This window comes from Cephus cinctus, unplaced genomic scaffold, assembly GCF_000341935.2.
Source record: "Cephus cinctus unplaced genomic scaffold, Ccin1 Ccin1_scaffold0168, whole genome shotgun sequence".
Classification (NCBI taxonomy): domain Eukaryota; kingdom Metazoa; phylum Arthropoda; class Insecta; order Hymenoptera; family Cephidae; genus Cephus; species Cephus cinctus.
The window spans coordinates 1,279,213-1,293,487 of NW_014332892.1; the positions used below are offsets into that span (position 1 = coordinate 1,279,213).

The 14,275-nt window shown below is 35.9% G+C and overlaps 1 protein-coding gene across 2 annotated transcripts in view; it reads right to left on the reverse strand.

The window, feature by feature from the left end:
- Positions 1–2,410: 2,410 nt before the first annotated feature.
- LOC107263963 (RING-box protein 2) overlaps positions 2,411–14,275 on the reverse strand; it is a 32,984-nt gene continuing 21,119 nt past the window's right edge. The window contains exons 1-2 of one of the 2 annotated variants that reach the window (XM_015731702.2): positions 13,518–13,760; positions 2,411–2,951 (exon numbers count right to left, since the gene is read on the reverse strand). In XM_015731702.2, coding sequence (XP_015587188.1) covers positions 2,770–2,951; positions 13,518–13,635 — 300 coding nt within the window. In that variant the 5' untranslated portion in view covers positions 13,636–13,760 and the 3' untranslated portion in view covers positions 2,411–2,769. Of the gene's footprint in view, positions 2,952–13,517; positions 13,761–14,275 lie in introns of those variants that run through there. The other variant, XM_015731701.2, reaches the window with a different exon arrangement.

Genomic DNA, 14,275 nt, shown 5'->3' on the forward strand with positions numbered 1-14,275 from the left:
AGATGGTACCAGGCACCGTGCCAGCACGAGACCAAACGGGGTCAAAAATATTTTTACGTATTAATAATTCAGTCACATGACGGTCCAGGTCCAAAGACGAGTTCACTCACGTGTCTTCCCACCTCAAGTTTGGAGAACGTATATCTTTTATTTTTTTCATACATTTTTTTGTTTATGTTGGTCCATAACAAAAATCTGCGGAAAGTTTTTGCCAATTTACATCATCCTGTACAAGCTACCGACTGATTGGCAGTCGTCATGAAATATTCAGCAGTCTTCATACACCTTCTCTTGGTCCTTCGGAACAGAGAGGATTTTTATAAAAATAAATATAAATTTTTAATACCTCGAAAGATGCAACTATGATATTCATATAAAAAGGATCTTTGACATTTTCAGATACATATATCTTGGACCCAGAGATAAATATCAAAAATCTTCCTGCGTCGAAGAGCAGGGAGTATTTTGGTATTTCAGAGTAAGACAAATATTTCCAAATATATGTACTCAAATTTGTAAAATTAATATGGATATCAACAAGATCATTAAGGACAGTGTTCGCAGCATCTTCCACGTATATAAAGATCTTATCTGAAGTAATAAAATAAACAATATTTCCATTACACGTTCCTTTACCATGTATCGTTATTACAGCATTGCCTTACCCACTCATTAATAAGATCCGTAATAATACCTTATGCAAAATTGTATCAGAGTATCCTGTGCATAAAGTATTTATCAAGTCCTCAATAATATATTTCCTTATCATTCAAATCAATTCCAATATGATAACTGATCTCACCCATATTAAAAATTCGCTGTAATAAAATTCCTAAAAAAAATGGTACAAAGCACGTAATACAAAACAGTCGTAACAGAAGTCTCAGGGGGTTTATAAATATTTAGTATAAAAAATATATGTAACGTAGACGAGTCCCTGAAGAAAATAATTTCGTTAGAAAAATTGCAATAAAAATGTATGACGATTTCCAAAAATGTAAAAAATTCTTTCTATATTTCTTACGTCTCGTCAAATAACATAATTCTCAAGCCTCTTCCGAACAATAAATAAATACGTAAATTTGACAAATAACATTGGCCGAATGGCTTATGGCCTAACGTGTACTTTCATTTCCGCGAATTTCCCACATCCCTCCCGCATGTCGCACATAGTCGACGTGGCAAGTACGTTTAAGAATTCTGAGTAACTGTTAAAGATAAAAAAAAGGCATAGTGAACGAAAGACTGACGACGAATGCATATGCGAGACAGATGGGTAGGGGCTTTGCTCGCCTTTCTACCAGCTGATTGGCTGAGACGCGTCGAGCCTCCTGATCGTGACGCGAAAACGACCTTCGCTGGGCTTCTACGTGCCGACTATCGCGCAGGCCAAGTAAGCAAACTTAAGTAAAGCAAAGAAAGAACCGACCAATCAAGTAACCATCCGATGCGAGTAACAATCCGTATATGTCAGGCACACAGGCTCCATATCACTTGAATCATCTTCTATTAGCCTTTATTCTCTTTTATTTCCAACGTCAGAAACCGGCAAACACATTGATGACTTTAAAACGAGTTCGCGACACTGAGTTGCCTAACTTACGCAATTGTCATGCGAAATTACCAGGTTCCGACGATTGGGTCACGTTTAGTATTTTTACATGAAAACCGGTTGCGATTCTTTTAATAGACAATAATGATGTTTTATTAATGAATTTACAGTGTTTTCGTTCGGTTAGACAATGTTTGGTAATTGAAGAAAATTTCGCTGGTTAAAAATGACAATTAGTATTTATACGTTGTAATTGATTTATCATTCACTTTATTGGCAATCGCGTAACGCTTAGAAATGCCAGTCATTGTTTTACGGAGACAAGGTCCACTGTAATTAAGTTATCAGTAGGTCGAAGGTGTGTCTAGATTAATAAATGACTATCGGTATTGATCGTGAAACTGATCTATACTGCTAATTTTTAAAAATTATTTTTGTGGATTTTCTACTGTTGATTATTGCGTCATACATATTAGTAGGTAACGGGATGATGGAATATTATACTAGACAAGCCTCCTATTTCGTCATGATAACATTGCACGTACGATTAATCGTCATGGATAATAATATTAATTATCGAATGGGATCAGTGACTGAAATAGATTAACAAAACTTTAATTCGATAAGGACGAAGCTTCGGTACGTACTACTGATTTTGAGTATTAATGACGATGATTAAAGTATATATAGTTTCCTGAATGAATTCTATATCAGCCTCTGATAATATAAGTGTAAACGAAACGCGAAACTAATGACCCGAGGAAAAGTGATACGTTCTTAAGCAATATACACGTTCATATAGAACTTATTACATTTAACAAGATTATAAACGAGGTACATAAAAACGAGGAATAAACATTAAAACGGCTCAAAAAAATTTTTATTTATAAAAGAAAAAGAAGATATGTATAATCAATGAGGTAAGAATGTCATAAACGTACAGAAATATATTGACAAATTGAAGATTTTATAAACGAATCAAGTAGCACATACTATTTTTATTTATTATACAAATTGATTTAAAAAAAAGTCTATACCGACAATGAAATTCAAAAACTTAACGTAATTTTAAAAACAAGCATCGATCCTACAATAAGTGTATTACAGACAAAAATAAGGTTGAAAATTCGACAAGGTTTTTCATTAGCTCTCGAACGATCTTGCCAATCTTTAAAAAGCCAGCAGCGTCTTTCCAGCTGAATCCAGCCTCCTCTTAGTTATTTTCCCATACGTTGGATGGACCATTCTTGCTGGCAAAGAGGACAGCGATTATTCTGTTTCACCCAGAGTGACATACAGCAATAATGGAAGGAATGATTGCATTCGCCCCACACAACGACGCAATCCTGTCGACCGTAGAAATCCTTTTTGCTCTCAGCCTGACAGCGTAGACAGGCATCTGTAATCAAGATAAAAATCCTTGAATTAGACTTCAATTGACTTGCGTCGCAACAAACGAAGTTGACATTACTCTGACACGAGAATTATCTTAAAAAAGACATACAAAGATGACAAATCTGTGTGAATGAAAAAATTTCAACTTTTCTCACAGAATTTATACATAGCTATAGTTAGTTCGACAATAATAACAATCAATATCCAATTACGTTAAAAAGGATATAAAAAGTTGATAAAACATTGACATACATAACCTTTCCTAAAACCCTCCATTAATTTCCTACTTAAATTATTATGATAAACCAGCAAGAAAGTGGGTGTGTCCGTTATCATCGTGTACAGGATGATTCAATGCTCGGACTTGAATCGAATAAAGAGAAGAAAATTTGTCAATAAAAAAAGAACCGATAAATACAAACGAACAAACGACGCCAAATGAACCAAGCTGAATAATCATTAGCTCACTGAACGATTATATAAATTAACTTCCAAGACCCTAAGAACAGTTCAGCGGTTCGTTATACAACATTTTTCGTCCACTCACGTTTCAGAGCCACAATCTACAGAATACTTATCCTGGCGATACAGTAAATCAAGAGATCAAGGAGTTTCTGCCGTAACGTCACGTTTGTCATTTTAATGTTTTTGCTCGTGACTTTTCTGAACGTGTTCAATAGTTATATATATATATATATAGTATCAGAAAGAAAAGAACACACGGTATATCATCGAACTGAGTACGACGATAACACACGAAGAAGAATTGTCCAATTTACTATCCTTTGTGCCGAGTATTATGTATTATTGATCAAGTAGAAAAGGAGAGTCTCTAGTTATTTACAGCCTTGCAGCTTTTAATGGGTCGTCGATGACGTAAAGAGAGGTGACAATGTCAGAGTGAACTCTCGTGCGCAAATTCAAAATCACTTAGCGGGCGTGTTGTCGAAAATGTTTGAAAAATAAGCAAGCTTGACGTCGAGCGCACGCGGTACGCGTGAGTGATACAAAATTTATTAATAATTTTATAATAATTAAATCATGAATAACGAAATTACTCCATCGTTTTTATTTTCACATGAAAGCTCAAACTCAACCATGTTAACTACAGGGTGGTATATGACCTGCTGCACGATTAATCCGATGATAACAGACTCCCGTGGATTTCATAATAATTAAATGCAATTTAAATAAAAATAATTAATTTACGATCGCCGTTCTACATAGAGGATAAAAAAATGATAACGATTTTACGTAAGTGTAAATTACGTAAAGAGTCTGGATCTATATCAGTTATTTCGATGATACCATTGGCTTGCATAGTAATTACCAATGGTTAATTAACACGGGGGATTCTGACTACTTTTAAATTACCACTACAAGCGACACACTTGCATTCGAGATAGGATATATTCAATAAAAACCGTCTCAGCCATCGCGACGAGACGAATAATCGTAAAAACGACGATCCAGGATAGATAACAAAAAACGTATATAAATTTATTAAAAAATTCATATCTTTCGCATATATCCATAAATCAAACTAATACCTGAAACCTGTATCCAGTGTAAACAACTGCAGCAAGTAAAAGCGCAACAATCTGAAGTTGGATCGCAGACGCACTTTACGACGACACGTGAATATCAACGAGAGAAGTAGCGTAAGACCAAAATCGTATAAAAATAGCAAGAAAACTTGGCACGTTAAATAAACGAATAATAAAAATAATGAGTCGAAAGAAGAAAATAAAAGTTGCATAATAATATAAATTGAGATACATTATACGCAAATACCCATTGACTTTTCATATACACCCCTATATAGCCACGGGACCTAATCTAAATTCCTAATAAATTTGTATCGACCCTTCCATCATACTTATGCGTCATTGTCAAATTACTTACGTAAATCATAATCTACATATATCGTTATCGATATTGCTATCGCGCTGTTCCAGAACTCTATGTATGTATGTCGGTCTCGTTACTATCAAAGTCTCCAGTAAAATTCCACTTGCTTATCTAACTGACGAGGGTGCGTTATTGCGCCTAGCAATATGATACGTAGACATGAGACACGCGCGCGCCTTAAGGAACATAGAGGAGCTGCTTGCCGGCGGCACGTGCGTCTTTCGAGTGGTCTCCGGTGCGCATGCGCGAACAGCAGCCGTCATACGATGATTGGTAAAACTTCCATCGTATTGGCCGAGATACTGTCACGATCAATTTACAGTTCGTTAAGGAGCTTCGTTGACCCTCTCCAGGGGGGCCAGAACGCACATGTCAGACGTGCCCCCCGGGACCTGGGGGTAACGCGTTGGGACAATTGTTATTATACGGATGCGACGTACACGTCGACAACTAGAAATTTCTTTGAGAATTTTAATCTCGATTGGAACGGTGGGCGGGGCTCCTTATCGTCAATAGAATTAACTTACTCGTACGATATGGTTTCAGTTAATTTTAATAACGGAGGTAAGTTCAAATACATTACATTATTGTGCATTTCAGGTTAGCTCCGGACTTTTTCGAATGGACATGTGTACATATGTTGCATGCTAGTATATCTATATATACATATTCACTTGATTCACCCACTGCAATCAATCGATTCGAGTGGAAAATTACAAACGCTCTGTTTAATTACTCATATTCGAGTCGCCTTGATGACGAACAGTCCTTCGAGATTGATCGTCGTGGAATGAACTGTCGGCAGTTCAATTAGAAATGATTTTAAGAGAAAGCCAAACTGTATGCACAATGCTATTATTGAAACGATGAATTTCTAAGTAGTAAATAAAAGGGTATTTTGTTTTTATTAAAATGAACAATTTAATTCAATATTTTGCCAGGTGTTTTCGATTCGTGTATAAATTCTTGAGTGACACGATATATACAAATTATTTCTGTACTAATTATAAGTGTTCGGTAATTACAAACACCAATCATTCCTTATCCTTATAACCCCCCCCCCTCTCTCTTTCTATTTCTCTCATCATTCTCTTCCTCGTTCACTCATTCTCTATCATTTTTTTTTATTACTAAAAATTATGTCAATATGCAATTTGTCGCACTCGTAACGCCATCTTACCTTGAACTGCAAAGAAATATTTTGCACAGATTGAAAATCCACTTTACATTAAATGCACGTGAATACACAGATTAATGAGGTACTATCAGTTTTTACCTAACTTAAATCTCTAGGATTTATCGGTTCAAAGAGTTACGTGTATCACTGTACATTTATAAAATTGCACCGATAGTCGATATATATATATATATATATATATATATAGGCAGTTATGAATATTAACATATTAGAGTGCATCAACGTAATGCATATATGCATATCAGAAATGCATCTATGACCTTTGACTTCAATTTGTATGAAAAAAAATGTATATATACATATATCATTTGATATACAAATTTATATAGCATCAAGACTGAACTTTCAACAATTACGTGTTGTATTAACTTCTGGAAGATCTCCTTGCCCCCCTCGCTCGTCCCACTTATTCGCAACGTCTTCTTCTAAGAAACTTATATTATATAAATGGAGGAAAGGCGAACGGGCCTTCATTGAAAATTTATTCAAAAGGTGCTTAATTGTGCTAGACGTATACCTATGGACAAATATGGTGCAGAAATATTATCTTAAATGTATATACAGTTGTTCCATTAGTTTTTCTCCAGTAACACCAAGTAATCTAATTATTAATAGTCACAGGTAATTTTCCGTGTAAAATAACGAAAAATTTATTAACCGCTTCCTGAACGTTTTTCCAGCGAGTCAGGCGACATTGACGGGCCAGCTTGATATAGCCATAGTGGCACACATTAAATATTTTTACAGGCATACAGGGTGGTCCAAAAAAGTGTTAAATGGGATAAGAGGATCGACTATTTGGTATATAAAAAAAATATGGGAAGCCCCATACGTCCCCATAAGGAAAATATTTATCTACCCCAAATTTGTTACACGTGTCATAGTCAATTCCTTTAGCCATTTCAATACAAAAAAAAATCAATTCCATATCTCCAACGCATCCGAAGAATATAGCTTCTACCGTTTAATTTGGACCACCCGATGCTAACACCAGGCATTACCTAATAATGAATACGTTGATAATAATAAAAAAGGAAGCACCGATGAAAAAAAAATCAAAGAAAAATAATTAGCAGAGATCCAATCGATAAAACGTAATTAGACTAATTGTAAAAAAAGGTTGCAGGAAGAAACACTTTAAATACATTAATTTAGTGCGAGTCAATTATAAAAACACGAATCGATCAAGATTCTCGAATGATCGATAATCGAAATGAATTCGAGTTCCATGCTGACGTCGTTAAGAAAAAACCACGTGATCGATAGATAGAAGAGCCGCGCGATTCGATAATGCGGAAGCTCATGGGTTAAGAATTCAAGATCACCGATGATCCAATTCAAATGATTCCGGAGATAAACACGTGCGTAGCCTTGAACTTGAATTACAAACGATCCCACGGCCGTACGATGTCCACGAAATGACATAAGTAGTACGTAAAAATAATACACGATAAAATCCTCATTTACGCTATATACATAGTAAACAATAAAACATATCATTCAATTATCCGCCGTATCATTACGTTCCTCGTGTGTATCATATATTATTATAATCATTGATTGGTATAGGTCAGTAGAGTGCAGAAGATAAGAAGCTAACGTCAGTTGTCAATACGATGCTGGATAAAGAAGGAAAAACAACAATTTATTGATAATCCCATATTATCCACGTGATTCACTCGTGTCTTCGTTTCCTCTTGTTATCAATTTTCGTAAGACTGAGGGAAACCACCGTCTATCTACCAGTCTTGGCGCGCATGATATCCGTGATCCGCAGCATCTTCGTGAATTAGATAAGACGGATCGATGATTTGTTTTGAAAATTCAATTCGCGTCATTGCTCGAGGAGATACACAAGGCCGTAGAAGCCGAAGTCGATTCACTATCCTAAGACGATTAGTTCGTACTGGATGAAGCTGGACCATATGAAGATTGATGCTGTGTCTCATCTCTGTACACGCATCAAGCAATGCTCGTTACGTCAAATGATTTTCGATTCCAGTCAAGCATCTGTATCGCAGAGTTATAAAAAATATCCATGACCGTTGCGAAAAGTCGACTCGATCTTTAATAATTAGTTCGCAGCAGATGTATCCAGTTATAATTGGGAATGATAAATATTGAAAGAAAAAATGTTATCATTTTACACATATGATTGGACTGATGCTGTGTCCCATCTCTGTACACGCAACGAGCAATGCTGCGTGTGTCGAGTGAATTTTGATTTCGGTCCAGCATCTGTGCCACGAAGTTATAATAAATATCAATGACAGTTGCGAAAAGTCATCTCGATGGACCATTATTAATTAGGAGCAGATGTAGCCAGTTATAATTGGGATTGATAAATATTTTATGAAAAATTTTATCGTTTTACACATACGATTTTATTGACGCTGTGTCCCATCTCTGTACACGCAACGAGCCATGCTGCATGCGTCAAATCATTTCTGACTTCAGTCGAGCATCCGTACCGTAAAGTTATGAGAAGCTGCGAAAAATCGACTCGATCGGCAAGAATTAGTTCGCGGCAGATGCAGCCAGTTATAATAGAGAATAATAGTTATCGAAAAAAAAAAGTCATTTCCCACGTATACATATGTATAGACAATATTAGATTTTCATAATGAGCAAAGTGTATATATTGCGTATAAGACAGTAGTGATTGTCGTGTCTTGTTTGAACTCTGTAAGAAATGATTTTTCTAGGCGTTTCAATGATATCAACGACGGCGTTAAAAGTTTTGTTATTGATTAGCTTTAAGGCGAAATCGCAATTGGGTAGTAGTAGGGATCGAGGGAAATATTTATTTAGCGATCTTTGCTATTTTGTAGGATTACTCGTTAGATTGCGTGGTGACTTGCGGGTGCGTGCAAATAATATAACGAAAGTGTAGAATCTTCGTACCTTTTGCAATGGAGATGGAGTATGTACTTTATGACGTGTTTGGTAATTCAATTGTACGACGTGGTGTCACGTGGCGTGTACTTATTTATTCTTATCACGTGGGAGCACGAGATATTATCAATTGTTTTAAGATATTATAATTTATATGATAAATTAATCCCAATTTTTTTATCGATAGTTTTATTATTAACGGATTACTCGCGCGTTATCTTATCGCGATTAAATGTGGCTAATGGACGTTCGTTAACTTATATGGCCGGTCCTAAAAAGTCCCAACAATATTATTTTGCTATCTGAGAGATATTAGGTTGGTGCGAAAATAATTGCAAATTTTATTAAGAGAGCTTATAACGGTAACCGCAATTATTTTTCCACCTAATAGATGATCGCATGACTTATGAAGATAGGGTTGTTTGTATATACCGTAGAAATATATATATATATATATATATATACATCTTATTCGAGAGAACATGCTGTATTTGTTTAGCTAGCCATTTCGCACAGTGGAAGTTTAGTATTTTTTTTTGCTTCGAATTATTGATACAGTTGTCATAAGTCAAGCGACTGAGTACCTGTTAGATACGCAGATACAAAAAAAAAGTAACAGTATATAATGTATATGTAAACAAATTTTACATCTTATTCGAGAGAACATGCTGTAGCAAATTTTATTAAGAGAGCTTATAACGGTAACCGCAATTATTTTTCCACCTAATAGATGATCGCATGACTTATGAAGATAGGGTTGTTTGTATATACCGTAGAAATATATATATATATATATATATATACATCTTATTCGAGAGAACATGCTGTATTTGTTTAGCTAGCCATTTCGCACAGTGGAAGTTTAGTATTTTTTTTTGCTTCGAATTATTGATACAGTTGTCATAAGTCAAGCGACTGAGTACCTGTTAGATACGCAGATACAAAAAAAAAGTAACAGTATATAATGTATATGTAAACAAATTTTCTCAAAATTGGGACGTCATTCAATTGCAAATTTATCAGACTGTATCTATGTATCTGATTATTTGTCCTGCGAATTGTTTGTCACGTTCGTAATATATTAATCAAAATTCGCGAGCGTGAACGATAACGCTGCTTTCTCATGACGTACGATAACAAATCTTACAATTAGACGATTCTTCTACCGAGTGCGATAATAAAATAAAAATCTAACGTGACACTTCTAGAACTTTTCCCTGATCAGATTAACCCCACTCAAGCAATCTGCATCAATGCGCCCTTTGATCAAGTATTACTTATTGTAAGTTGTATACGAAGAAAGGCGCTTAAGCTATACGATGATAACAAGCGCGATCATTTAACTACATTGTTTCTGTCGTACATGATCCAATAAAGGACGCGATACACTAAACTACGATGCAGACCATAAAAATCAATAATCAGCCTTATTATTCGTAAGTAGGAATAAAAAAAGACCATACGAGTCACGACAGAGTATAGAAATCGTATAAAAATGTTAATAACTTTTACTTAAATAAATAATAAAATATACAAAGTCAATTAGAAATCGTTGGCCCGGTATTTTGCAAGCTCTGAAATTAATTGTCACTGTGTTATGAATTAGTATTGAGAATTCTAAGATATCCAAGCCTAACCTGACCGCCTGAAAATACGTCAGAGGAACGGTTATTCCCTGGTAACTACAGTCGACTCACAGGACACTATTTGCGTTTGACGATTTGTCGATTCTGCTTTCTCGTGATCCTTAAACTCGCAAACACCGAGCAGCCATTTTCACGTTTATTCACAGTGTTACTGTGCGTAATTTGCTTTACTTCGTAGCGTGGGTTATTTAATTAAATAACAAACAAATGCAATCGCGTCACTAACATTTAAAGTTGAACGAGGATTACCTTCGAGATAGATTCAAATGTATTCAGAGAATGATTGACGGAGATACTTTCTGAAATAGATTATCGCGTACGAACCTTTGGAATGGTAAGTTGACGAGTAGGCCTAAAAATAAGCCAGGTAAAGAAAAGGTCCTAACCTATAACTCGCCCACATTTACATAGGGTTAGTCGTACAGCCGGCTATCGAAGAACGTGGAGCATTCTGGGTATTGGCACACAACATAATAAAACCAAATATCCCTAGTACTTAGTATATTTATATTGTATATAACAATATTATTATGTAAAAAATTATATCATATATCATTATGTCATTATTAAACTGATATCAACTATCGCCATCTTATCAGTTAATGTAATTATCGATCCCAGTCGCAACGACAAGAGATAATTCTTCACTTTACCCCAATATCAATACAGACTATCAAACAGATATTTACGCTATTTCTGTTAATCAACGAGAAAGGATTGAAATTTCGCTTTGGAAAGTTACCAGCCTGTTATTTGATATGCCAGAAAAGTATAATCGCTCAGCTACGAAGTTTGTATAAAAGAGAAAAATATTTTGCTACGAAAAAAAAAACATTAACATTGGTTCCATTCAAGGCGTACATTGTCGGCAGGAATATTTCGGCGAATCACATCCCGTAACCCTTGATTAACCTCTTTAATTGAACTATTACATAACAGCAAGAAACAAGGGGGCGTATCGAAGTATTATATCCAAAGAATTCAAGCATCTATCGTCTCCGACGAGTTTTCGATCACTTTCGTATTGTATGTACACGTTCAATGGTAGGATGTATGTGGCGGGAAATTTAAAAAGAAAAAATTCGTACGTACCAAAGACCTTAGCGCCACCATGGGAAACTTAACGCTACTCTTCTTATTGAACGTGGTCATGGAAGATTCGAGGTCAGAGTCATGACAACCTGATCTAACGCAACCTACTTGTCTTCACTCCCCATACAGAATACAAAGGAATTTGCGTACTGGACAGACTAGACGAATATAATGATTGGTATAAATTGTGATGGTACTTAAAACGGCACTGACGCGTGATTGAAAATGTTGACATTCAAAAGGCTGTGAACGAAGTTTGTGAGCTTTTAAAGTGTCTTATTATGTACATATATACGTATTATACAATAGGTCTGTTAGGCAGCATACATAAATTCGATAGAATCCTTTTGTGACTCGACCAAGGATACTTTTGATCCTAAGTGTATATGTATTATAAGGAATTCTAATTTGCGTGGTTAATAGTGTTGTGTTGTAATTAAACGGTACTGTAAATATATTTGGAATAAAGGAATCCTATGTCTATATGATTTTCATTTATATTGTTAAGAACACAGGAAATTTGACTCAGTCATGATTCGGTATGACAACAGTGGGAAATTGCTTCCTGTTGCTATTGTAAATAGATATTGAAAAATTTTCGTGAAATTCAATTCCAAGATAGTCGTAAACGTAGGCAGTTTCATGAAATTGTATATGACTGTTCATTACGCAATTTCAAAAGTGTATTTGTTCAAATTTAGAAATATTTGACCGATAACAAATTTGGAATTTGTGTAGATTCTTATTAACGTTGAAAAGGGTGACGAGTGGCTATGAGAATTTATTACTGGAAGGGTTTTGTGCACTAAATTGCATTGATGCAAAAAATTTAACTGAAAGATCGCAGGCCGATTTCTATCGACTAACCAAAAATTTCGCTGCGATGAGAACTGATCGTAGCTTCGCAAATTTTTAATGGTCATATACCTGGACAGAGGATCGAGTTACGTTCAGAGTCTTTGGCAGCTCTAAATGGACAGAGTGACTTTGTTGCACAACGACACTTTTTCCTGAGCTATTTTTTTACCATGTTCTTAACTCCAGATGGGGTTGCGAAATGCAGTAATGGAGATAGAGAAAAAGATTTAATGAGATAAAAGGGTGGAAAGATGTAACATCGGAGAATTCTTACAGAACGTCACCGAACGAAATAAAATGTTGTTATCCTTTTTTTTTTTAAATTATCATCACACTTATATAACAGGATAATTTATTTGGAACTACATATGGGGTAGGGCACTCTTGAAATAGCTCACACCTGAATGATCAAGTTGAAGGTCATCCGTATGAAGAGGATCAATAATCCAAGAAAGTTGGTGGGATACAATTTTCAGGGTCACATAGACAAGGTATAATAGTTCGAAAGTACCAGAAGATCCGTGGAACGGTATACGATCAATTTGGCGGAAGAAAAAGGTCGGGATTAGTCACGACGAAAGTAAAACGTTTGAGCAAAGGAGATCGTGAGTCTAGAATCTTCCAGCAAGTCTGTAAGTGCCTGCCAATGTATTGTTTAGGAATGCTGACAGCCGCAAAGACGTTTCTGAAGGATATAAATACTTTAGAAGAATTCGTGAATGAGTAAAAGCCAAACAAAATTATGAAGGAGCACCATTGAATTTTTCGAGATTCCATAAAGTAAAAGAAAATGAGAAAAACAAAGTGAAATAAGGATTTAGTTAAACGTGTGATACTGCGACCATTAAAAATGCAAATGAAATTAGAACATAGTTGACCATCACGATGAAATAAGAATCCGCCTGTGGTTCAACGTCAGTCTGACAGATTCTCGTATATTTCCAATCTACGATAAATTCGCGCAACTCACCGGCGCCCCACCACATCGCGTCGTCAGTTGGAGGCGGTGCCTGAGTCCGCAGCGGCGTATATATAAAAGACAAACCCCGCGATCTGATTAGCAAAGTCCCAAACACAAAGCATTTCATTTTTATGTACTGAGACTGCGACACGTTGACGGAAAAGAATTAACGGTTAAAAGCGCGTGACCATAACGTCAGTCCCACTAAAAGCACAGAGACAATAAAAGAAAGAAAAGGGAGAACGCGTCACAAAGTACAAGGACACAGAGACGCGTAATTAAATCAAGACGGCATAAGGTACATCAGAATAAAAGGAGGATAATAAAAGAAGATAGAAAAAAAAAAGAAATTTATATACGAAGGTGTATATAAAGATCGATAAGAAAAGCCAGTAATAGACTCGAAGTTTTGCTTAGGCCCAGTGTGAAACGGGTTGTGTGAAAACCGTACCCCAACTGGGTGCGAGAGCAGACACAAGTAAATCGCAGTGAACCGATTACATAGTGCAACCGTAGGCTGCGTATAAAGAACGTACGAAGTAAGGGGTAGAATTGTCGTGTTTAAAATTCGCGCGTTTATCACAATAGTCACCCCGAACTGAGCTCCCGTCATAACAAAGCCACGTGTGTGAAACGTCGACAGCAGATCAAAACACTGCACTGGTGCAGCGACGTGAAGGAGGCAACAGGACGCGGCAAGACGGGAAGCCTGAAAGCCAAGGAGTTGACAGTCAGGAAATTATAAGAATCATTGGAGGCAAAAATAC